The sequence below is a fragment of the Nyctibius grandis genome, chromosome 14, assembly GCF_013368605.1.
Source record: "Nyctibius grandis isolate bNycGra1 chromosome 14, bNycGra1.pri, whole genome shotgun sequence".
In the NCBI taxonomy this organism is placed as follows: domain Eukaryota; kingdom Metazoa; phylum Chordata; class Aves; order Nyctibiiformes; family Nyctibiidae; genus Nyctibius; species Nyctibius grandis.
Window position 1 is genome coordinate 6,182,370 of NC_090671.1, and position 21,270 is coordinate 6,203,639.

A 21,270-nucleotide genomic window follows, 5' to 3' on the forward strand; every position below is an offset into this window, starting at 1 on the left:
AGCGAAGTGGCATCGTGAAGTGAGTCTCGACAGGAACCACCAGCGGGGGCTAAGGTCTCTCAGCAGCCCCCTTCCCAGGGGGTGTTTGGTGGAAAAGGACTGTGCAAGGGGGAGGAAGGGAACAGAGGGTTTGATTCTGCTCTGTCGTGAGCAGCAAGGAGGTAGAATAACTCTTTCAGTCCATCAACCACTTGGGTGTGAAGCTGCTGTAAGGCACTTGGGACTGAGAGGAGGTGGGGGAAGAGCTCTCTGATGAGAGCTAAGGGGAGAGGGGGAAGTGAGAGAGAAACTGAATTTAAATGGATTAAGCCGGTCTGTCCAATGTCCTTTGTTTCCTGCCACCCCCCTGGTGTGACTTTCACAGCTGTATTCTTCGTGGCTGGGGTCCTGCTTTTAGGTTCCCTGCAAAGTCAGCATGGAACTTTACACCTCCTGGGCATTTCCCTGAGCAGCTGGAGGGGGTGTGGGAGCCAAATCCCCAGGACAGAGAAACCCCTTTGATTTCTCTTCTGTAATGTCTTTTCTGTCCTCTCTGTAGGTAGTGGCCTCATGAATTGGTGTCTCCAGCATCACTGCTCAGTGGGTGTCAAACGGGGACGCATCCCCATCAGGCAAGTCTCTGTTCTCACCCTCTTGCTTTTGGGATTCCCTTTTTCTTTGGCCTTGGCATCTTGTTTTCTCCTGGGCAGCCAAAGTGGGTGTTTGTACAGGTGGTGGTGGGCGCAAACAAGGCTGGGGGGTCGTGCACAGTGAACTGGCCCTGTAAGCACCAGGTATCAGGAGTATTTCTTGAACAGGCCTTGAATTACTTGGTTCTCCTCCTCAGCTGGCAGCCCAAAGCATGGGCATGGGGCAAGAAGAGGATGTGGAGTGAGGGAAAATTTGGCTTTTGGGCCTGGGCTCACAAGTGGAAAGGTGAAGTAATATGTAAAGTAAAGTAATACATAAAAATGTCTGTTGGTCAGCAAAATGCTTTGCTTCAAAGCTCCTTTTAGCTTTTTAAAATCTATTAAATGAAAGTGGCTGGAATTGCAGGCTGTCCTGGATCCAAACAGCACACCTTGAAAATGCCAAAGTAAAATGTTTTGGTTTTTTTTTCAGACTTCAGCTTAACTAGGCCAATGTAACAGCCTCAGTATGAGTTTCCAGAAGTTTTTGCTTGATCCACTACTACTTATTTTGCATTTATTTGGTTTTGCCTTTTAAAAAAACCCTTCCTTGATCTTAATTCTGGGTTGAACCCAGCAGTGCCAAGTCTGCCAGGGTTGGGATGTGCCTGGTGTACTGCCCTCACGGAACCAAGGGGCAGGCGTGGAGCAGAGCCCCTGGGCTGGGCGCAGGGCTGCTGGGCTGGCACCGCGGCCTCCTCCAACCTCGGAACTAGCGAGATGGTGGCAGGACCGATCTGCCCCTCGCCTTGCAGAGGTGCACTGCATCTGCGCAGGGGTCCAGCCCAGGAGTAGGTCACTGGGGGAGCAGCCAAGGCAGCCGCAGCCCCGTCCCCCGTGTAGCAGCTCATATGGTGCCCAAGGAGCTGCGGGGTCCTGTGGCTCGTCCTCCCCTTTCTCCCCCTGCAGCCCTGGTGCAGCTGCAGCCAGCCCAGGGATTCGGGCCCCGGGGAAGCAGCTCCCTGCTGGGTTGTGGTCTCGGCAGGGCAGGGGCAGGCTGCAGCCCCGGAGAGGTGCACCGCGGTGTTTGCTGTCTAATCATCTCCTGCCCCATGCCAGGAGCCGAGCGCACACAAACAGCGGCGGGCTCCAGTGAGAAGCACCACCTGCGAGATAAGCCAGGCAAGGAAAACACATCCATCTTCGTGTCTCTTGGCCTGAGATGGAGTTTCATCTGCTGGCACTTTCCTGGCGTAGGCTCAGGGCACGCCACAACTCACCCGAGGAGCCAGACGCCGAGGAGCCAGCTCCTGGTAAGAGCTGCGAGCCCCGGCTGGTGCAGAGCGTGACGGCTGTGAGGAGCTGGTGGCTGAGGCCCTGTTGGTGCATGGGGAAGGGTGCTGACCCTGGCCAAGCCCCCGTGGCAGCCTGGACCCAGCTGCACGTCATGAGGAGTTGTGTTCATCACCGGAGCAAAAGGGCGAGAGTCCCTGCCCGGAGTCCCTGTGCCCGACCGAGCAGAGCCCAGGTTAACAGCTTCCAGCCCTCAGCGGGGGCAGAGCAGAAATAACTGGTCTGTGGGAGATGGAGCCGGAGTGCGAGAGCAGAGCAGAGGCTCGACTCCAGCCTGCGGCTGCTCGGTGCCTGATAAGGAGCTGCTAGTGCCGTCTTGCAGTGCTGCCGACCTGCCAGCTCTGCACAGATGAAACGTCCCGGTGAAACACCCCCCACCCTTGGCTCCCTCCGATCCCCTCCGAAGCTGAGACTGGAATGTCTCCTGGGATGTGATTCCCTCTAGCCTCAGGGGACTGCATTCACAACACCCAACACGAGCGGTGGAGGCCATGGGGAGGAGGCAGCAGGGCTGGGGAGATGACGCTTGGCTACTGCAAACCTTCTATCCTGTCCTCTCTCCTTCCCCCTGTCCCCGGAGCCGAGCTGTGGAATTCAGGGTGTGGGTCGAGGCTTTTCTTCATGCATGTTTCTGCTCAGAGCAGCCAAGCCCCCCACCTCCCTCCCTCTCCCCCCTCCTCAGCACCTCCCTGCAGCAGGTACCACTCCCCCAGCTCAGCCTCGCTGCTCCTGAGATCCTCCTGCCCCTCCGCATCGCTCGGGTGTCATCCTGGGGTGTGCTTTTCCCGAGAGGAGTGGAAGGTGCCCGTCCTCAGGGTGTGCAGGCCAGCTTGGCAAGCCAGGGCCAGCAGCAGCAAGGAGAGGGCTCTCCCCGCATCTCGGTAGGACCGGGGGGCGGCTGTGCTCGTGGCAGGGAAGCAGCTGGGCTGGTTGGTGCTGGGTGAGCAGAAACAGGCATCCACAGGGCATCTGCCCAGCATCAGGGCAGCGCTGTGGCTCTGACTGAATGAAGCCATGTGAAAGCAGTGAGGATGTGAGCCAGGAGGGAAGAATGCCAGGAGAGCAAGTAAAGTCAGTCCAGAGGAGATTACCAGGAAGAGGGATCACGGAGGTGTGGGTTCGGTTGGTGTGAGTGCTCTCTTGGCTCCCACTGGGATGCCAAGTGGTTCTCACAGCTGTTCACACAGCAGTGGATCCGTGCCCTGCAATTCGGAGCACACGGAGCCCCAGATGCTGTGGGGAAGGACGTGTCTGTGAGCCACACTGCGTTGCCACTAACAAATGTCACTGCAATGAATTGGCTGCCAGACCGTGGCAGAGCTCAGGTCCGAAGGTGTTTTTCCCCTTTCTCTGGTGCAGCAGTTGGTGAACTCTGAGACTGCATCATCACAAACTCAGCGTAGAAGCCTCAGATCCAGGGAAGAACCCAGAGACCAAACAGAAGACTCCGAAGAACAGACTAGAAGGAGCACCGCGAGAGCTGGCACACGGCTGGGCACGAGTCCCGCACGGCATACACAGTGCCCAGCCTCTGCAGGGAGCCACGGTGTTTGCTCAGGCCACCGATTTTGCAAAGGGCAGACAAAAAGCGTGTGCTGTTCCTGCGGAGGGACCTGTGCATGGTCTCTGCGTTGAGCTCAGCACTCTGTGGTGGAGGTTGCAGCTGAAAAAAGAGCATTTCAGCAGAAATCTTGGCAAACCAAAGTGCACGGCCGGGCTTCCATGTGCATTTGCAGGGGAAGCAAGAGGAAGAGGAGATGCCACCAGCTGCTGCTACAGAAGAAAGGAAAGATGGGCTCCAGTATTTAGTTTCTGGCTGAAAGGAGATGTTGGAAGGTGATGGCTGGACAGCCTCTGTAGGGCAGGGAGAGTGATGTGGTGATTCAAACTCGTGAGACCTTTTGGAGAGCTGAGACAGAGGACCTTGAATCCCAGGTGGCTGTGAACCGTTTGTGTAGAGGCTGCAGCATCGCACAAGGTCTCTCCAGCTGCCGTATGGGACACGTCTTTGCTTGAAGGGGGGAGATGCGGGAGGTAGTTAATGTAATAATTGAGTTCAAAGCAGTAGCTGTTCATGGGTTGGTGCTAACATCCTCCTAAAAGGTCACGGGTGCCCCTGCCTTACCCACAGACCCCATTCTTGCTGCCGTATTCGCTCATGTTTTGTTTTACTGCAGACGCCCCTGAGCCGCCAGCCCGGCTGCCCGGAGCGGTGCTCGGGGAGCCACCAAGCGCAGCTCCCCGGAGAGGTTTATCTGCACTGCTTACGGGGTGCTCTGCGGCTGTGAAGGAAACAAAACAAAATCTCCGGGCTCAGGTTTGCCATCTTGTCCCATATGTAGCAGGTGAATTCACAGAACTTTCAGTGACTGTTGTCATCATGATCTGGGGATACACTGGAGGTGTTTTGGAAGAGGTAATTGCTTGACTAGGGCTGACTTGTGTGACACAAAAGCCCTTCTTTAAATTACAACTAATGATATCAGCCTTCAGCTGGGATCAGAACATGCCTCCAAGTGCACAAGCCCTGCTTCTGGCTGTGTGGGTACAAAAGAGATTGAACTTCTGAGATGCAGCTGCCACTGGGGAAGAGGAGATCTGGGGAACTTCTCTTTCTACCACCTCCTCTTTCCCCACCAGGAGATGAGGGCATCCATGTTCCACATTTGATACCTTTCTCCACCCGTGGGGCAGCAGGGTGGGTTTAAGTGGAATGGGTAAATGCAGAGGTGTACCCACCCCTCCCAGGACCCATGGGCATGGCTGAGAGAAGCCTCTTCTGATGGGGCCAAGCTCTCCGGAAACCCGGAGCAGAGCAGTCTAGCTCAGGTGTGTTCCAGCAGTCAGGCCCTGGGCTTCAAATGGGAAACACTCATGAAGTGAATGGATTCAGGTCTGGAAGAACCTTCAGACCAACAGTGGACTAGCATGAATGAGTTAAAATCCTTTCGTTTGCTTTGTGAAATTTATTGAAACCTACATTGTTCATCTGCTGAAACTTCACAGCTGTTGAGATTGCCCTCGGGGCAAACCACATCCAAGAAATGGCATGTAGATCCTGGGAGCACAAGACTTGAAAGCTGGAACAGCACTCTGCAGCGCTGCCTTCCCTTCCCTTGCAGCCACATCCAGCCATCTGCAGCTCCTCCAGTTAGACGACGCGTTTTTCTTCCTCCCTTTCCTCATCTCGGATTCTTGCGGTACAGTCATTTCATTTCACAGCATTGTATTTTGGCTAAAAAGAGAGTGAGAGAGGATGCAGACAGCAAGAGGTCTGTGTGGGGAGAGTGGGCTCAAAGCCCGTGGCATCCGGTGTGAGATAGGGCTGTGTGCCACGCTGCAGTGGCGATGCCATCGGATAGCACCTACCTCTGACGCTGCTGCTTTGTTATCCCTTGGGGGAGCGGTGGTGAGGCCAGTGCGTGGGAAACGTGGTCCCTTTGCTCATGAAAAATCTCTGAACTCCTTTTAGCGGTAGCTACTTGCTTGATTATTTTTTATTATTATTATTTTTCAGTTGCAACTTCTGCTTGCTAAAAACTTTATAGGATAAGAAAGTAGTGCTGGCATATTTACATCTGACCTGAAAGCTCCGTATGGACTTGGGAGACTGAAATCAGCCACTCCAGACAAGCAAAATGAGGACTAGCCAGAGCTCAAGGATGAAAACAAAAGCAGGACATGAGAAACCCACTGACTGCAATACAGTCAGTCATAAATGATTCACAGAGTAATTTTGAGTAGCAAACACATGGGTAAGAACTGGAGGTTTTGTTTCTTTTTTTTTTTGGGGGGGGGGATTGTCCACAAACAAAAATATTGGCTAATTCATCAGACGCTTTCTTCTGCTTTGAATAGTTTGCCCAGATCCCCGAGCAACCATCCCGTGCAATTTGCTGTTAACCTAAATAACTGAAATTCAGGTACACCCAGAGCACTGCCCAGATCTGCCCCTGCACGCAGTAATTAGGGTTCTCTACACACAGACCTGCAGCTGGGCGGCAGTAGGCTCCAGCAGCATCTCCACATGGCTACCTGCTGGCGGTGGCCCGTGGCCGGAACGGGGCAGGGACGCGCCGCAGCGTGGCACGGCTGCTTGGAGAGGACTTCTGTGGAAACATGGCACTTGTTAAGCAAATGCCCTGGGAAACTGCAGCCTGGCAAAGACAGACGGGCGCTCTGTGGCCCGATGGAGGGGCAGGGACAGGTAGGAGAGCCAGGGAGGCCCGGTATCACATTCCTTACCTGTGAAACAGCCCCTTGCAATCCAAACGCTCGGGGAATTCCTGGATCTCTTTGTAGCCACATTTCAGCTGTGACAGCGCGAGGATTTAAGTGAAGCAAACTCTGAAGGGGGAGATTATTATCTGCTTTGAGAGCAAGGGGGAGAAAGCAGCTGGGAAAAACAGACCTGCTTTTTACAAACCTTGTCTTACCTGATCCTGCTGCTAACAGGAGGGAACGTACAGGCTGGCCAGTGCACCGAGGCATTCAGAAATGACTGGTTTTGTGTAAATCTTTCCAGGAATTAGCTACTGCCTTTCAGATTTATACATCCCTTAATCCAGAATTAACCTTCAAGTGTAGGCAAGCCCTAACACTTGAAGTATGCAAGGAGGGATCTTTTGGAGCAGGGGAAACAGGCAGAGATGAAGCTGCTTGATTGAATCAAAGATCAAATTTAGGCTGAAAAATAGGAGAATTAGGAAGTCTGGCCACGGAAGCAGTGAAAACTGTTGTGGGGATATTTAGAGGCAATCGGGGCCCTCCTGCACAAGTGCCCCGAGGGGAGGACGGCTCGTCGGCAGGGCTCTGCGCAGGGAGACCGGACACAATCCTTCCACCTCCGGTGCCGAGGACTCTCCAGCTGGGAGCAGAGGGCTGGGAGCGGGCAGTGGGTGTGCGGGTGGAGTTGTGTACACTCAGCCTTCCCAGACAGCCACAAGAAATTATCTCATTAGTAAACCCAGGGTAGCTGGGCTCCTCAGCACATACCCGGCCTCCCACAGCACAGAAAAACTTTGCGTCTAATTAACCAAATCAAAGGGTCCCCCAGACGCAGCTCAAAGGGACGCGCTCAGCTTGAAGCCCAGGCTCCTTCGGCAAGTTGTTCTGCGCGTAGTGGAACTAATGAACCTCGATTCCTATGGCTGGAGGTCTGACGTTCCCTGTGCCCCCTGCAAGCCCGTCCTCTCCTCCCCCCCGGCACATGCCCAGCTTCTTCCTATGGCCAGGGACAGCCGAGGAGGGAAGAGGAGCCCGCGGTGCGGTACCCCCAGCCCCACGCGCTGACGGGCTCCACTGTGCTCACATGCTGGTGGCAAAGAGCTGAGCTCTCACCCCAGGGCTTTCCTCGCAGTGAGGAGCTCCTTGAGATCACCCTTTTCTTCCCTCCTGCCTTTCTTTAAGACCTGTTTCCCCACCAGTGCTCGTGGCTCAGCTCGGGGGGACAGGGCTGCTCCCCCGGGACGCAAGGCTGGGAAAAGGAAAAAATGCAGGTGCTGCTGACGCAGGGGCTTTCCAGTTACATTCTTCTGGTTTTACAGCTGCTTGCCCCCCTCTCCTCTTTATTAGCGGGTGAAAGACAGGCAAATGCCCAATGTGAAATGCTGCTGTTGCAGCTGAAAGCAGAACTGCACGGCACAGCCCCCGGGGCAGGCGAGCTCCTGGCGCTGCGGGGGGAAGGATTTGGGGGTGTTACTCCTCAGACGAGGAGCCCAAAATTGTGCTTGTTTGAGGGATGATTCTTCCCTCAGAAGCACAGGAGCTGCAGCTCTCCACCTGCCCGCCCAGCTCCTGTGCCAAGGGGATGGCTTGCTTTACAAACGCTTTTCTCTTCCCCTCATGCTGGAAATTTGATTCTACAAAAACACTTACACAGCAGCTAATTGCCAGCCCTGCAGTGACTTGGCTCTCTAATTCCTGCCAGTCAATGAACCAGCCCAAAGAGCTGCTTTTCATAACTTGCTGAACATATGAACACAGCCCTGGAGATATAACATAGCTGGGATTTTTTTTTTCCTGGACAACTTCTATATCCTTGTCAGTTTTGGAAATTTCTTTCACTCCACAGGGCATAAGGAACATCCAAAGATGGAGCAGGCAACCAGGCCCATCTCAGGGAGACCTCAAGCAGACATGGACCCACAGAGGCCCCAGAGACCAGCTGGGACGCCAGGGAAGAGATGATTGTCAAGAAATTGGTTTGAAGGTAAGACTGGCGTCATCCAGCCTGTCTGTTCGTGATTTGAGGGCTCATCATCATCTCTCCATGGATTCCTACTTCCCAACAATGTCCACACCTTGCAAAGGTTTCCTTGATCTGCTGGTTTGTATCCAGAGGGCTGCTGCAAAAATTGTTGTGCTGGCCAACGGCTTAGACCACATCACTCCTCCCCTTGCCCCTCCCTGCCACCCTCTTTTCTCTGCCCCACTTGTGGGCTGTTCATCTTCCCTCTCCCAGCCCTTCATTATCCACCTCTCCTCCACCCATCATCTCCCATGCAACAGAGGCCGTCTCTGTCGCCCGTTTCCAACAAGCCCCTTCATGCTCCCTCCTGCTCTGCTCCACACCTGGGAGAAGAAGCAAGAGGCACCGCATTGCATCGCCCTCCTTGAAGCTCTGCTTTCTCACGACACCTGCAGAGACCCTCACAGCAGAGCTGCTGTTCTCTGCGCATCGCCTGCCAGCAGCGCCTCCTCGCTCCCTCCCGCTGCCTGCACCCAGCTGCTCTTTCTGCACCCCTGCCTGGACTGCACAGAGCTTTGTCCTTCGTCGCAGGCGCCAGGGCTCTGCGGCACAGAACGTGGTCCTCACCCAGCGGCGGGAGCCCAAAAACGAGCTAAGCCCCGTTTGGGCCAGTGACACCAGAGCTGGTGTGTTGCTTCACGTGGAGGTGCTGAACTCGGGCACAGCGAGGTACCAGCTCCCCCCTGGAGGCGTGAGCGCTGGCCCAGCCGGCCTGAGGCACAGCGGGACAAACCGACATGCACAGTCAAACCAGACGTTGGAGCGGGCAGAGCTGTGGTCAGTGTGTTCTGTGGAGGCAGAAGCCATCACATGAGTATAAATCATTCCTGCTCCGGTGCGACCCCTCCCCGTCACCTGGGGGTTGAACGGGCCGTGTGGTCTCTCACAACGAGGCCGTTAAACACCGGCGGGGGGTCCCAGCCTGGGCACACAGGGCCCGCGGGTCAGACCCCACGGCCCTGCCCAGGGCTCCCGGTCCGCGCCTCCCGGCCTGGCGGAGACCCCTCGCTCTCCGCTCGGCGTGGGCCGCCCCGGGGGGCTCGCCGCCCGCTCCAGCAGGTGCCAGCTCGGTGCCCCGGGGCTTTACCCGGGCGGAGACGGGGACGGGCCCCACCGGGTGTGTCCGCGGGGGAGGCCCTGCGGGTGGGAGCCCAGCGCCGGGAGCGTGTCCGCGCCAGCCGGGGGGCAGCGGCGGGCGCAGGGCTGCGGGCAGCCGGGCCGCCTGGCTCGCACCCCGCCGGTCCCGGTGCAGGCGAACGGGAAGGAGCAGGGACACCCCCTCGGCCTCGGACCGTCTCCGTGTCTCGGCCCCGCCGCCTCCCCCGCGTCCCCGCAGCGCCGCCCGATCGGCCCGGGATCGGGGCCGGGGCCGTGCCGGGCCCCGCGGGGGGGGGGCGCCCTCTGGCGGGGGCGGGCGGCTCAGGGCCGGGGCACTGGCGTCGCGGTGGGCGGTGGGCGGGGCGAGGGGGGCGGGGGGCGGTGCCCGGGAGCCGCCCTGCCCGTCTCTGCGCATGCGCCCGCAGGAAGGCCCCGCCTTCCCTCAGCGGGGCGGGGCGAACTGGCTTCGGCCGCGGCGGCTGAGCATGCGCGAGACGTCACGTGGGGCGGTGGCACCTCTTAAGGCGGCGCGCGGGGCGGGGCGGGGCCAGGGGAGCGGCGAGGCGATGGCGCGCGGCGGCAGGAGCGCGGGGCGGGCGGCGGCATCGGCCCCCGCCAGGTACCGGTACCGGGGGCGGCGGGGCCGGGCGGGCCGCTACCGGCCTCTGCCCGATGGCCGCCCGCCGCCCCTCTCTGACTCGCTCCTCTCCGCAGCCCGCCCCCCGCGGCCCCGGTGCCGGCGGCGCAGCCGGCGCAGCCCGGGCTGATGGCGCAGATGGCGACCACGGCGGCGGGCGTGGCCGTGGGCTCCGCCGTGGGACACGTCGTGGGCAGCGCCCTCACCGGCGCCTTCAGCGGCGGCTCCTCCGAACCGGCCAAGGCGGCGGCTCCCGCCCAGGTGCGAGCGGGGCCGGGCTGGCGGTGGGACCCCCCCCGCGCCGGCGGCCTTGTCCTGCCCTTGTGCGGTGGGGCCGGGGGCTGCGGGGCGGGGGGCGCGGAGGGGCGGCGGGAGCGGGGCCCGAGGGCCGCCTGCCCTGTGCGGTGAGGGACACGCGTGCGAGCAGCCCGGGGTGACAGGGTGGTCCCGGCCCCGCGGTGCCAAGGGGCCACCGCGGCTGCTGGAGGGGGTGGCTCTGCCCCCGGAGCTCCTTCCCTGACCCGGCCCCTGCCCGCAGGAGCCCAGGCAGCCGCCCGCGTACCAGCAGCCGCCCTCCGGACCCTGCCACTACGAGCTGAAGCAGTTCCTGGAATGTGCCAGCAACGAGAGAGACCTGACCTTGTGCGAGGGCTTCAACGAGGCACTGAAGCAGTGCAAGTACAGCAACGGTGAGTGTGTGCCCTGTGCCTGCAGGAGGGCTGGGCAGCGAGGGAACTGCTGCCAGGAGAATATCTGAGAGGGTTCAGGGGTCACAGAAGTGATCTGTTGAGGTTATGGTGCCCTTCAGGGCTTTAAGGAGGAAGCAGTTGTGCCTTTCCTGTGTCCTGGAATGCAGGAGGTGACTGGAAAGGGCAGGAGAAATGATCCTGACCATGTCTCTCTGAAGGTGAGGAGGCTGCAGATACCCTCTTAGAGGTTCCTGTGGGAAGCTGCCTGCTTTCCCTGCTTGATTCCCTAATTCCTCCTGCACATGTTACAAGTAAATGTCAGTAGTTATGTCTTGATCTGGTCACCTTAGATGAGAGGGCTTTTGTCAACTCCAGCTGCTTGAATGTGCACCCAGTGTTGACCTTGTGCTTTCTCCCCTGTAGGTGTTTCTTCTCTGCTGTGAAGAATTCTCCCCCTTGCAGGGAAGAGAGCAGCCTTGTGTAGAGCCCTGCTGCCTGCAGGGAGAGGAAGAACAGACAGATGGGATGAGCTGGAGGGAGCAGACTGACCAGACAGGAGTCTTCTAGTGGTAATTCCTTTCTGGACTAGTAGGGAAGGAAGGGAATGGTTGGACCTGTGGGACTTTGGAATTCAGGTAGTGCTGTATTTATTACAGAGAAATAAAGGAGTTTATTTGGACCTGTCACTTGTGCATGTTCTTTATTTAATTCTCAAGCTAAAATTAAGCTACCAAAATGTTAACAGAATCAGCCGAAGGACAAGTCACAGCTGTGTATTTCCTGCAAACAGGAGATGCAGCCTAGCAAGGACTGTGGCTGCATGACTTGGCAAAAGCAGATCCACAACTGAGCTGAGACTGGGTTGGCTGCCCTCCAGCCAGAGGAGGGGCTGGGGAGAGGTAATTGGAGATGTGTCCTACAGTATTTTCAGTAACAAATTCTTTCTGTGTTGATACCCTCTTCTTGAAGAGCTGTTCTGACCCCAGAGCTAAGAAAATATGACCTGTCTGGCTGTGTGACTCGGATACAGTCGGCTGATCTTACTTAAAAGCCTTAGTGGGTTATGCAATGTTCTCAAGGTCACCAGCATCAGGTTAAGTTCGGAGCTGCTTTCTTCTTAGTCACTACAGCAGAACAGTGTCAGAGCGCTGCCTGCAGACCCGCCTTCGGCAGGAGACCCTGCTCTTCGTGTTGGTGTGAAGGAATCTTGAGCTGGAGTTGTAGTGGCACGGCAGTGAAAGCATGATGCTTTTGGATGCTTAACTGCTAAATTTTGGGCAAGTTCCCAGGTCCTTACCTGGATTTGTGAGGAAGTCCAGGTTTAGATGGTGAAAGCTGGCAGCGGACACTGGAGGCTGGTGTTGAAAGTCCTGCTCCTTCTAAATGTCACAACCTGAATTCTTGGTGGTAGATAATGTCCTGAGCTGTGCCTGGCCTTATCTGTGGTGCCTTGTGCTCTCCTGAGAGACAGCCAAGGGAAGAAGGTGCCAAAGACTCAAAGCCTAAGTGCTCTGTGCTGAGCTGCACCAGTGTGAGCAGGGAGAAACCAGTGTAATGAAGTTGTTTTAACTCCCTTTAAGAAATAAATCTCAGACTAATGTTGGTGTGTGCTTGTCTGGGTGGAGAAGCTGTTACGGAGAACCACCAAGAGCACCTGCAGCAGGCATGTGCTGTCTGACCCATTGTGGCTAAGTGCTGGCAATCCTGCTTCTGGAGGAGTTGTGGAGGCTCTGGATGTCCCTTGAAGCAGGAGGCTCCCACTCGTGCCTGGCCATGGTGCTGCTCTGGTGTGGCTTGTCAAGGTGTGGCTTTGGATGTGGTAGTGTGAACCTTGGGGAGGGGTAGGGGGATCCCACGAAGAGCAGCGAAGTAGTGGAGGGTTCTTGCTAAGCAGGGGTGAGTGCTGGGGCAGTACAGCGTGGTGGTTGAGCCCTGGAGGTGGCAATGCTGCATGTGTGACCAGTGAAAGGCCTATTCACCATCTCTTGGCAGTTGGCTGCAGACAGGGAATGAGACCTGAGATATGAGTGTGGTCACCCCTAACCTGGGGGCCCATGGACATGGCAGGAGGTACAGCGGGGGGCTGAGAACTGCCTGCTGTCGTGACCAGCAGGGGTAGGGTCCCCATGGGGCCATCAGCAGGGCTTTGAGCTGCTGTCTGCTGGTGCTTGGTGCTGGGAATGCTCCGGGTTAGGAGCGGGGATGAACACTTTGATTTGGGGAAAATGGTTCTGATTCATGAAGTGTCTCTGTCCTTCAACTTCGTTTCGTCAAATGTGAGTAGGAAGAAGCAGTGAGCCCTGGCCATTGCTGCTCCCCTTCCACAAACTTGTCCCCTGTCACAAGGGGAAGGAGCTGGGGATCGCAGCTGAGTCACCAGGTGACGTTTTGGCCGTGAACTCTCACCAGGTTTGTCACGATTGAGAAATCCCCAGGGCTGACATGCATCAGTAGTTGGAGCTGGGGATCCAATTCAAATAGCAGAGGGAGCAAAGGCTTAGGACCACGTGCGTCTGGGGTCAGGCGAAGCTCACAGCCAACTGTGGGCAAGGCCAGGACAGGATCTGCTCGTTCCCTCTCACTCCCTGCTGATATCTGCTCTCTGAAGCCAAGGGCTGGGATCTGAGCCAGGGGAGACTTTCCCACACAGCTGGGAGCAGAGGAGCTCTGCTGGCAGCTCTCCTGCCCTGTTCCCTAGACATTGCTGTGCATCAAGGTGCCTTGTCTCTCCCTGCCCCTCATGGGGCCACCACCTAGTGATGAAGGTGGTCCAGATGACCAGCCAGCCCCCAGAGCTGAGCCAAAGCCAGTGCTTTCCCCTCGTACCTCCATATCTCACCGTAACGAACATGGCGCTTCGCGTGCCTTTCCCCCAAGCTGCTCCCCTCTGGAGGGGGCCATGGTCCTGTGATGCCGGGGCTGCTTGTGCCAGGCAGCGGAGACCACAAAATGCCTGATGGCTGCTGGAGAGCCCAGGGGAGGGGCTGCGTTGCCAGCCAACAACGCTGCTGTGGTTGCAGTAGCCGGATTTCCCAGGAATGGCCCCGTGGATTCCTGAGCCTCCTGCAGCCGGGGAGCGGGAGCTGCGGGTAGAGCAGGGGCTGGGCTAGACAACAGCCTGTTGGGAAGGCTGCCTGCTCCGTGGGCTTCCAGCCCCTGCTTTCAGGCTTTTCGCAGTCTTGTGGTGTTTCCTGCCCTCCCCGTTTGTCCTGCAGCTCCTCTGCGCTGTGATGGTGCCAGCTCTGCCCAGCACCGCCGCAAGAGCAGCCGCGGTCTCCTCTGCGAGATGGTCGGATGCTGCTGGAAAAACCTCCTTCGGGGCCCTGCCTGTGCCGGTCCTGCTCCGGAGCACGAGGCAGCGGGGTTTCATGGCCCGGGAGGAGCTGGGGGCAGTTTGGGACAGCAGCTGTACCCACGCTGCAGAGCAGGAGGGAGCCACAGGGCTCAGCAGCAAATGCGGGGCGGTGCGGCAGCAAGGCCTGGTCCATGTTTTGCCCTGGTCTGACACGGGTAGCTGTGCTTGGTCAGTGACACATCAATCTGGGGTAAAACCCGCTTCATTTGGGTGAGTGCCTTGTGTTCACTGAGCACCTCTAGTACCTCGTGCAGGAGGGAATAAAGCTGGGGGAACAGGGTGAGCGCAGGGCTGGGGGGGCACAGCCAGGCACCTTCCTGCACCCCTGGGCTGTCAGAGCGATATGTGTGGCTTATGCACCAGCTGCATCTTCCATTTGGTGCCCACGTGTTGCTGTGCCAGTGGTCTTGCAGCAGTGCTTAGCGGGCCCTGTGGCATCATCCCCCTTTCCTGCAGAGATGCTGAGACACACGGATGAAATCACGTCCCCAGGCTGCTCAGCAGACGTGGAGGACCTGAATGGTGGGAACCAGTAACAACGCTGATGTACTGCATGTCCAGTGCTCACTGCTGCGTGGACAAATAAATTCCCTTTCTCCAAAATGCCCCCCCTTGCATGACGAGGTGATTTCCTTCTGCCTTGGTGGCTCTTCGTGTCACAGTCTGTCTAATCCATGGACTTGATCTGCTTGGGGCTTGGTGACAGGGTGTATTTGTGACACTCCTCAACTAGGGCACCCACGCAGGGTGACTCACGTTCACCTTGCCACCACCTTGCCGGGTTTGGGGAGTGCTGGTGGGCAGCAGCTGGAGCTGTGTCTGCAGCATGCTCGTACCTGCATGGGCTCGGGGGGCCTGGCTGCATGAAACACAAGCTGCTGGTGTGCTGCACGGTGGGGCTTCACGAGGCCAGAAGGCGTCAAGGCAAAGCCCCAGCCTTGAACGGGCTGTGGAGCTGCTCTTGTGCAGCCGTCGCTGCCCACTGCAGGCTGGCTCTAACAGGTCTGGTACAGCCGCTTTGCCTGGATGGGCAGAGGTGGGACACGGCCAGGCTTTACTGCATGTGCAGGGATTGCTGTGTGGCACCTATACACCCCCGGGGCAGGTGTACAACAGCCCTCGCTGCCCTCCGGTACTGCAGCAGCCCCTGCAGCCCAGCTGCTCGAGGTGCTGGACGGTCCCATGAGGTCTAACTGGCACCTCACTGCTTTGTGCCACTGCAGGTGTGCACCCTGCTCTGTGGTGTCTGTGATCGCTGCTCTGATTGCCCCATTCGCTGCCTTTTGCTCTTGTTTTCCTCCCGCTGCTCCCAAGGGAGGTTGTGTGGGTAACTGCTTCTGTTAGACCAACTGATAGAGAACGTGCAAAAAATAGATGAGCTGTTGGGCGCAGCAGCCCTTGCTCAGAGCACTGCAGCGTGGTGCAGCAGAGCAAGCGTCCAGCTTGCTGCGTCACACCCTTGGATGATGGTGGTGCTTCCTCTTCAGGATCTGCCCATGCCAGAGACACGGTGCTGGGGTGGTCTAACGAGATAGGGCTCTGTCTTGGTGCTCCATTTTCCCTCAAACACAGAGCGTGTACGGGGCCAGACACATCAGGAACCATTTGCAAACATCTTTGGCTTGGGCACACCTTGGGAGCAGGGCTGGGTGCTGCAGAGGGGAGGGAAAGGGCCGTCCCTGGGTGGTGATGGGGGGGCTGAGCCTGCCTGTGGAGGGCAGGAGGTGCCGATGGGGTATGGGCTGTTGCGCAGTGCCTGCGACCACCCTGCTGTGAAGGACTGCTGGAGGGTGCAGAGACATCCTGGGGGGAGGCCAGCCCTCGGCTGTGTAACAGGGCATCTCTGGGCCCTGAGATGGGTGCTATCAACAGGAGGGGCTTCACACCCGGTGAGCTTAGCAGCGTTTTGCTGTAACCGTCTGCTGTCTGTTACAGACACACTGTGCTGCAGCCGTGGCTCACTGCACCAACCCCCTTGGGAAACACCTTCTGGCAGGTGACTTTGGCAGCCGCCCACCCGTGTTTGCCCGTGGCTGCGGTTTCTGAGGCGGCCCTGGCAAACAGGCAGCGCTCCCAGCACCATTGGCAGTTCCCAGCCCGTGCCACAGGGCAGTCATTTTTGTGACAGCAATGGAGCTGCGTGGAGAAGGGAGCAGCGGCTCTCCTTATATTGCTTCTGCAATGAGACAGCTGCTGGGGAGCTCTGGCACGTCCCATCTTTCATTCTCCCTGGTGCCACCACAGGGCATCAGTGTGGTGCGGCTCAGGCTCCTGCCTTCCTGCGCACTTGGTGGCAGAGGGCCTGAGGCAGAAGGACAAAGTTTGAGACCACGGGGAAACCTCTCTGCTCCCCCCATCAGAGAGGAGAGATGGTCAGTGGTGCCCCCACACTGTACCCCAGCACCCGGGGCCAAGGGTGGTGGCGTGGGCTGTGTGTGCACCGGTGCACTTGGAGGAAATGGCCCAGCCTGGGGCGAAGGTGGGCGGTGGGTCACGATGCTCAGCTCTCGCCCCGCTGCTTTGAGCCCCCTCCCTGAAGCCCAGCTGCAGCAAAGCGAGCAATGTGGGGAGCTGGAGTCCCTGAGCCCCCGGTGTCATTTACATACACCTCACCGGCGCCAGTGGCACAGCAACCTGGGCTCGTGTAGTACCGCAGACCCTCTCCGAAACAGCCTCCCTTCCTCTGCTTCCTGCCATGGCCCTGGGTTTCATGGTCCTGCTCCTGGCGGGGACCGTGGGGACAGGTAAGGGTGGTGTGGCTGAGCAAGCTGCTGGCTGGGGGTGGTGGGCAAGACTGGGCTGTACAGGGAATGCCAGTCTGAGCAGGGCAGTTTGCTCCAGGGCTGTGTGGTGTGATGAGCAGGGTGGAGGTTGGGAAATGGGGTTGCCTCAGGGGGGGAAGGGGAACATTTTGGGGCAGGGGGTGATGTGGGACATGGCTCAGCCCATCAGTAAGTGCATCCTTGGTGTGCACAGCTTCCAGGGCTCAGCCCGTGCTGACCCAGCCATCCTCCGTGTTTGTGTTGCCCGGGCAGACCGCTCGGCTGTCCTGCACCCTGAGCCCCCAGTACAACATCAGCGAGTTCGGCATCTCCTGGTACCAGCAGCGCCCGGGGCACCCCCTGAGGTACCTGCTCTATTACAACTCCGAGCGAGACAAGCACAAGCCTGCCAAGATTCCCGACCGCTTCTCTGCTACCAAAGACCTCGCCAGCAACACCTGCATCCTCACCATCGCATCCGCCTGCCAGGAAGACAATGGCAGCTATTACTGCTCCCTGTCACGTGCCTTCAACTGGTTTTAGAAAGGCGAAACAAAAGCATTCTGCTTTGCCCTTGCAACCCTGACGCAAAGCCCTCAACAGGGAGAACGGCAGCCCTAGGAGGAATGGAAAAAAAACCCTCTCACGTGCTTGAGCGAGTCCAGCAGCGCTGCGTTGTGCTGAGGGGCAGCAACCTCCTCCTCCTCCTCAGCTGTCCCCCATGGAGCACTGGACAGCCTGACATGGTGGGAGACCTGCCCAGCTCAGCCCAGGAACGCACAGGAGCAGGGATCTGCTGTGGTGGGAGGACGGCGAGCTCTGCCGTGGCCAGGCTTCCCTGGGCTCTGCCAGCACTTGGCACAACGCGGGCTTCATCCCGACTCATGGTTCTGCGCGGTTTGGCTCCCTGACAATAAAGGTTAATCCTGAGCCATGCGGATTTTGTGATGTACGTGGCGTCCAGAGGAGCCCCTTGGGCGACCCTGTGTGGGGTTGTCGCCATGCCCTGGGGTACCCAGGTGAGGAGGGCGAGCCAAAGGCACTATGGCGGCCGGTTTGGTGGGGTATCTGGGGCACGGGTGGAGCCGCATCACCCACCACAGCACAGCCCGGCTTCCCCAGACACCCGGAGCCCCCGCAGCGACCTGCCCGCTGGGAGCTCTGTCCCCACGCCATGAGGCCCTGTCCCTTCCAGAACACCCTCAACGCCTCCTCACGGCCCCAGCGCCTCCGCCCCCGCCTCCCTTCACCCCTCGTCTCCCCACGCCACCATCTTCCCCTTGCCCCACACCCCCTCACGGCCCTGGCGCCCCCAGAGCTTCTGAGGGGAGCAGAACACGTTTAACCACACGGGCACTTGTGGGCACTTTACATGAACATGTTCACACGGAAAGGTAACGCATCTTCCCACAAAAACCCACAGATTTCATCAGAAACGCTGCGGTGGGGGGAAGGCCCGAGCGCTCCGCACCCGCCTGCGCACAGCGCATGCGCGGCACTGCGGGCCGGCAGGGGGGCGGGCCTGAGGGCCCTTCACGCTGCCGCCGTCACGTGGGGCGCTGCTGGCGCTGCCATTGGCTTGAGGGAGGAGAAAAAGAACTGCGTCACTTCCTGGTTACCTCAGAGCGCGTCTCGGCAACGGGGTGGCTGGAGCTGCGCGATGGTGAGCGGGGGCCCGGGCCGCCCCCCTGCACCGCCCGCCCGCCGGGGCAGCGCCCGCCAGCCACTACGTTCGGCGTGGGGCGGCTGCTTGGTCCGGCTCGCCCCGCTGCGGCGGCGTCCGCCGCCTTGGTCAGCCCCGGGCCCCGCGTTCCCTCATCCCCGGCTGCGTGCGAGAGCGCCGGGCCCGCCCCGGGTGGGAGCAGGCCGGGTGTCTGTGCGGGGCAGCTCGGGCACGCTGAGGGGTTGTATCCTGGAAGCTGAGTCTGAAATCCTGCTGGGCCTGTAATGGTTTAACAGCCCTTACACATGCCCTGGGGCAGCAAAAAGGTTTTGTGCTGTTCTGTCAGGTAACCTGGGTTAAAACTCTCTCTTTCCTCCTGCTGTTGTGCAAAGTTGGTGTTAGTATTAGGGGACCTTCACATCCCACACCGGTGCAGTGGCCTGCCGGTGAAGTTCAAGAAGCTGCTGGTTCCAGGAAGGATTCAGCACATCTTGTGTACAGGAAACCTCTGCACCAAGGAGAGCTATGACTACCTCAGGACTCTGGCTGGAGACATCCACGTTGTTAGGGGGGACTCTGAGGTAATGTTCTTGCTGCTGTTATTCCTTAGGCTGTGGTTGTCTCCATGAAACCCGGGGAGTCCTTCAGCATTAGCAATTCACCAGGATAGGAAGTAGGAATGAGTAAGACTGAAGAAACAGAATTATTTTCTAGACCCTTCTTGCTGTGCTTGCAACAAGGCGGGACCAGGTGTGTGTGGGGGTAACATGTACACTTGAGTCATACACACTCTGGGACAAGTCTGCGGTGGCTGTGAGGCTGCTGGAGTCCCCCAGCTGGCTGTGTAGCTGCAGGAATGGGGGTGTGTGTTTATTTACTGCTGGGTAGCCTTGAGGCTCCTGATCTCTGTGCAGATTCCCAGCTCTGTGCTCTGCAGTTGTTCTTGGTGGGGTGTGGTACGAGCATCCAGTGGGTCTGCATGTTGAAAGAGACCTTGTGTGCTTGAATAGTGAAAAGAGAGTTTGTGTCTTGGAACGTAGGAATCTGCATGGCGTAGGTGAGGGGTCTTTGGCTGATTTATAGGCTGTGCTTTCTCCTTCTCAAGAGCCTGAATTATCCTGAAGAGAAGGTTGTAACTGTTGGGCAGTTCAGAATCGGGCTGATTCACGGCCATCAAGTTATTCCCTGGGGCGATGTGGCCAGCTTGTCACTGCTGCAGAGGCAGCTGGACGTGGACATTCTCATCTCAGGACACACGCACAAATTTGAAGCATTTGAACATGAAAATAAATTCTACATCAACCCAGGATCAGCTACAGGAGCCTACAGTGCTTTGGAAACGTGAGTGAGGGGGCCCTGAGCTGCCCAGCACAGCATGAGCCTGTAGGCCTTACCTGAAATGTGTGTGTTTACCTGCGGGTGTCTGGCCACTGTGCTGCAGAGCACTCATGAGGAGGGGTGAGGAGCAGGAGGCCAGCACTCTCCCTTCCCAGGGAATGCAGTATGGCTGCCCTGTTACCAGGGTTTTGCTTAGCCCATGTGTTAGGCATGACAGCCACTGGTGTGTCTGGGGCTGCTCCCTGGGTCTGGAGAGGGGTGAGCTGCAGCAGCTTCTTGCTGTCGCTTTGCTTTCTGGTGTCTTCCCAGAAGCTCCATGCTAATCTTTTGCAGGAAATCAGACTTCTGGAGGCACTGCCAGCTTTAGTGTCTGAGCCTGACATGACTTAGGCTGCTCAGTTGCCTCGAGAGCTGTTCTAGGTTTAGTGCAACTCTGCCTGAGACACTGTTGTCAGTGTTTCCCAGATCCCTCTGGCCCTTGGCAATGAAGTGTATTCGAATACATAAAGTATGTTAATAGCACGAAGTGTAAGCTGACAGGGAAGATCAACAAAGTGTGTTTTCTTTCCAGGAATATCATCCCTTCATTTGTACTGATGGACATCCAGGCTTCCACGGTGGTGACTTATGTATACCAACTAATTGAGGATGATGTGAAAGTAGAAAGAATTGAGTTCAAGAAGTACTGAATCATGTTCAACCCTGCTTGTTGATTCTCGCTGCCTTTCACTCCTTCCCTATCCGGTTAAGCCTAAGTGTAGGCAGGCCACGGGGCGGTGCTGCTGCTGCATGTGTTGGACTATAAAGCAGCCACAACGCTTTATTGCTTGTGAGCTTGTAAAAAAAAATCGTTAGTCTTGGTTCCCAACCAGAACTTGAAGCAGAAGAAGCTGATGATTAAGAGAAAGAGGCTTGTGGGAATATCCTGTGTCTAAGGAGGAGCTGCTGTGTTCCTGGCCTAAGGGAGCCGTGGAGGGTGGTGGTAATATGGCATTGAACCTCTCCTGTAAAAGGAACATAGAATAATAAATCCCTGTCTTCACGTGTCTGGGTCCTATTTGTTATGATTGAGAGGTGAAGGGGGCTGGAATTTGGTGGGAGGGGGCTCTGAGGGCTGAATGGAAGCTGCTGTTTGCTTCCTGAGATGCAGCACTAAGACTTTTCAGGATCCAGTGGAGATGCCCGAGAACTCTAACTGCTGCGGCAGACCCATCCCGCCTCCTGCTTAGGAGCAGGACGAAAGGCAGAGGCTGATCTGGGAAGGGTGGTGCGGAGAGCTCTGCGGGGTGGGGCAGCGCTGTGCAGGCGCTTGCCCTCATCGTGGAGAGCCAGCACGAGTGGGCAGAGGCCAGGGCGCTTCTGCTCGTCCTCATGGTGCTGCTGAGAAGTGGGAGCGTTGGCGCTGCTGGGGTGGTCCTGGCCGGGGAGGTCTGGGAACACCAGCCTGCAGTGGGGTGCGCTGCGGGCCGTGGGTGCTGGTGTGGGTCTGGCCGTGGGGCCGGCAGCAGGGAAGTGCC

The 21,270-nt window shown here is 58.0% G+C and overlaps 3 protein-coding genes across 3 annotated transcripts; all 3 read left to right on the forward strand.

The window, feature by feature from the left end:
* Nucleotides 1-9,875: 9,875 nt before the first annotated feature.
* CHCHD10 (coiled-coil-helix-coiled-coil-helix domain containing 10) lies at nt 9,876-11,321 on the forward strand. The gene is made up of 4 exons (XM_068412608.1): nt 9,876-9,928; nt 10,024-10,207; nt 10,485-10,635; nt 11,059-11,321. Exons 1-4 carry the CDS (start codon nt 9,876-9,878, stop codon nt 11,076-11,078), a joined length of 408 nt encoding a protein of 135 aa, XP_068268709.1. The 3' UTR covers nt 11,079-11,321.
* Nucleotides 11,322-16,685: 5,364 nt separating this feature from the next.
* Nucleotides 16,686-17,295, forward strand: VPREB3 (V-set pre-B cell surrogate light chain 3). Its single transcript, XM_068412976.1, has 2 exons — nt 16,686-16,734; nt 16,967-17,295. The coding sequence occupies exons 1-2, from the start codon at nt 16,686-16,688 to the stop codon at nt 17,293-17,295; spliced, it is 378 nt and encodes a 125-aa protein (XP_068269077.1).
* Nucleotides 17,296-17,753: 458 nt separating this feature from the next.
* LOC137670234 (vacuolar protein sorting-associated protein 29-like) lies at nt 17,754-20,739 on the forward strand. Its single transcript, XM_068412938.1, is given in 5 exon segments — nt 17,754-17,771; nt 18,762-18,797; nt 18,799-18,996; nt 19,521-19,756; nt 20,325-20,739. Coding segments are annotated over 5 exon segments (606 nt in total). The 3' UTR covers nt 20,443-20,739.
* Nucleotides 20,740-21,270: the final 531 nt, after the last annotated feature.

Bases quoted from the DNA above. Each gene is read 5' to 3' on its own strand.
- CHCHD10 (XM_068412608.1), top strand. From the start codon at position 9,876: ATGGCGCGCGGCGGCAGGAGCGCGGGGCGGGCGGCGGCATCGGCCCCC. The intron at 9,929-10,023 runs GTACCGGTACCG...TCCTCTCCGCAG, and splicing joins GCGGCATCGGCCCCCGCCAG to CCCGCCCCCCGCGGCCCCGG. The intron at 10,636-11,058 runs GTGAGTGTGTGC...TCTCCCCTGTAG, and splicing joins GCAGTGCAAGTACAGCAACG to GTGTTTCTTCTCTGCTGTGA.
- VPREB3 (XM_068412976.1), top strand. From the start codon at position 16,686: ATGGCCCTGGGTTTCATGGTCCTGCTCCTGGCGGGGACCGTGGGGACA. The intron at 16,735-16,966 runs GTAAGGGTGGTG...TGGTGTGCACAG, and splicing joins GGCGGGGACCGTGGGGACAG to CTTCCAGGGCTCAGCCCGTG.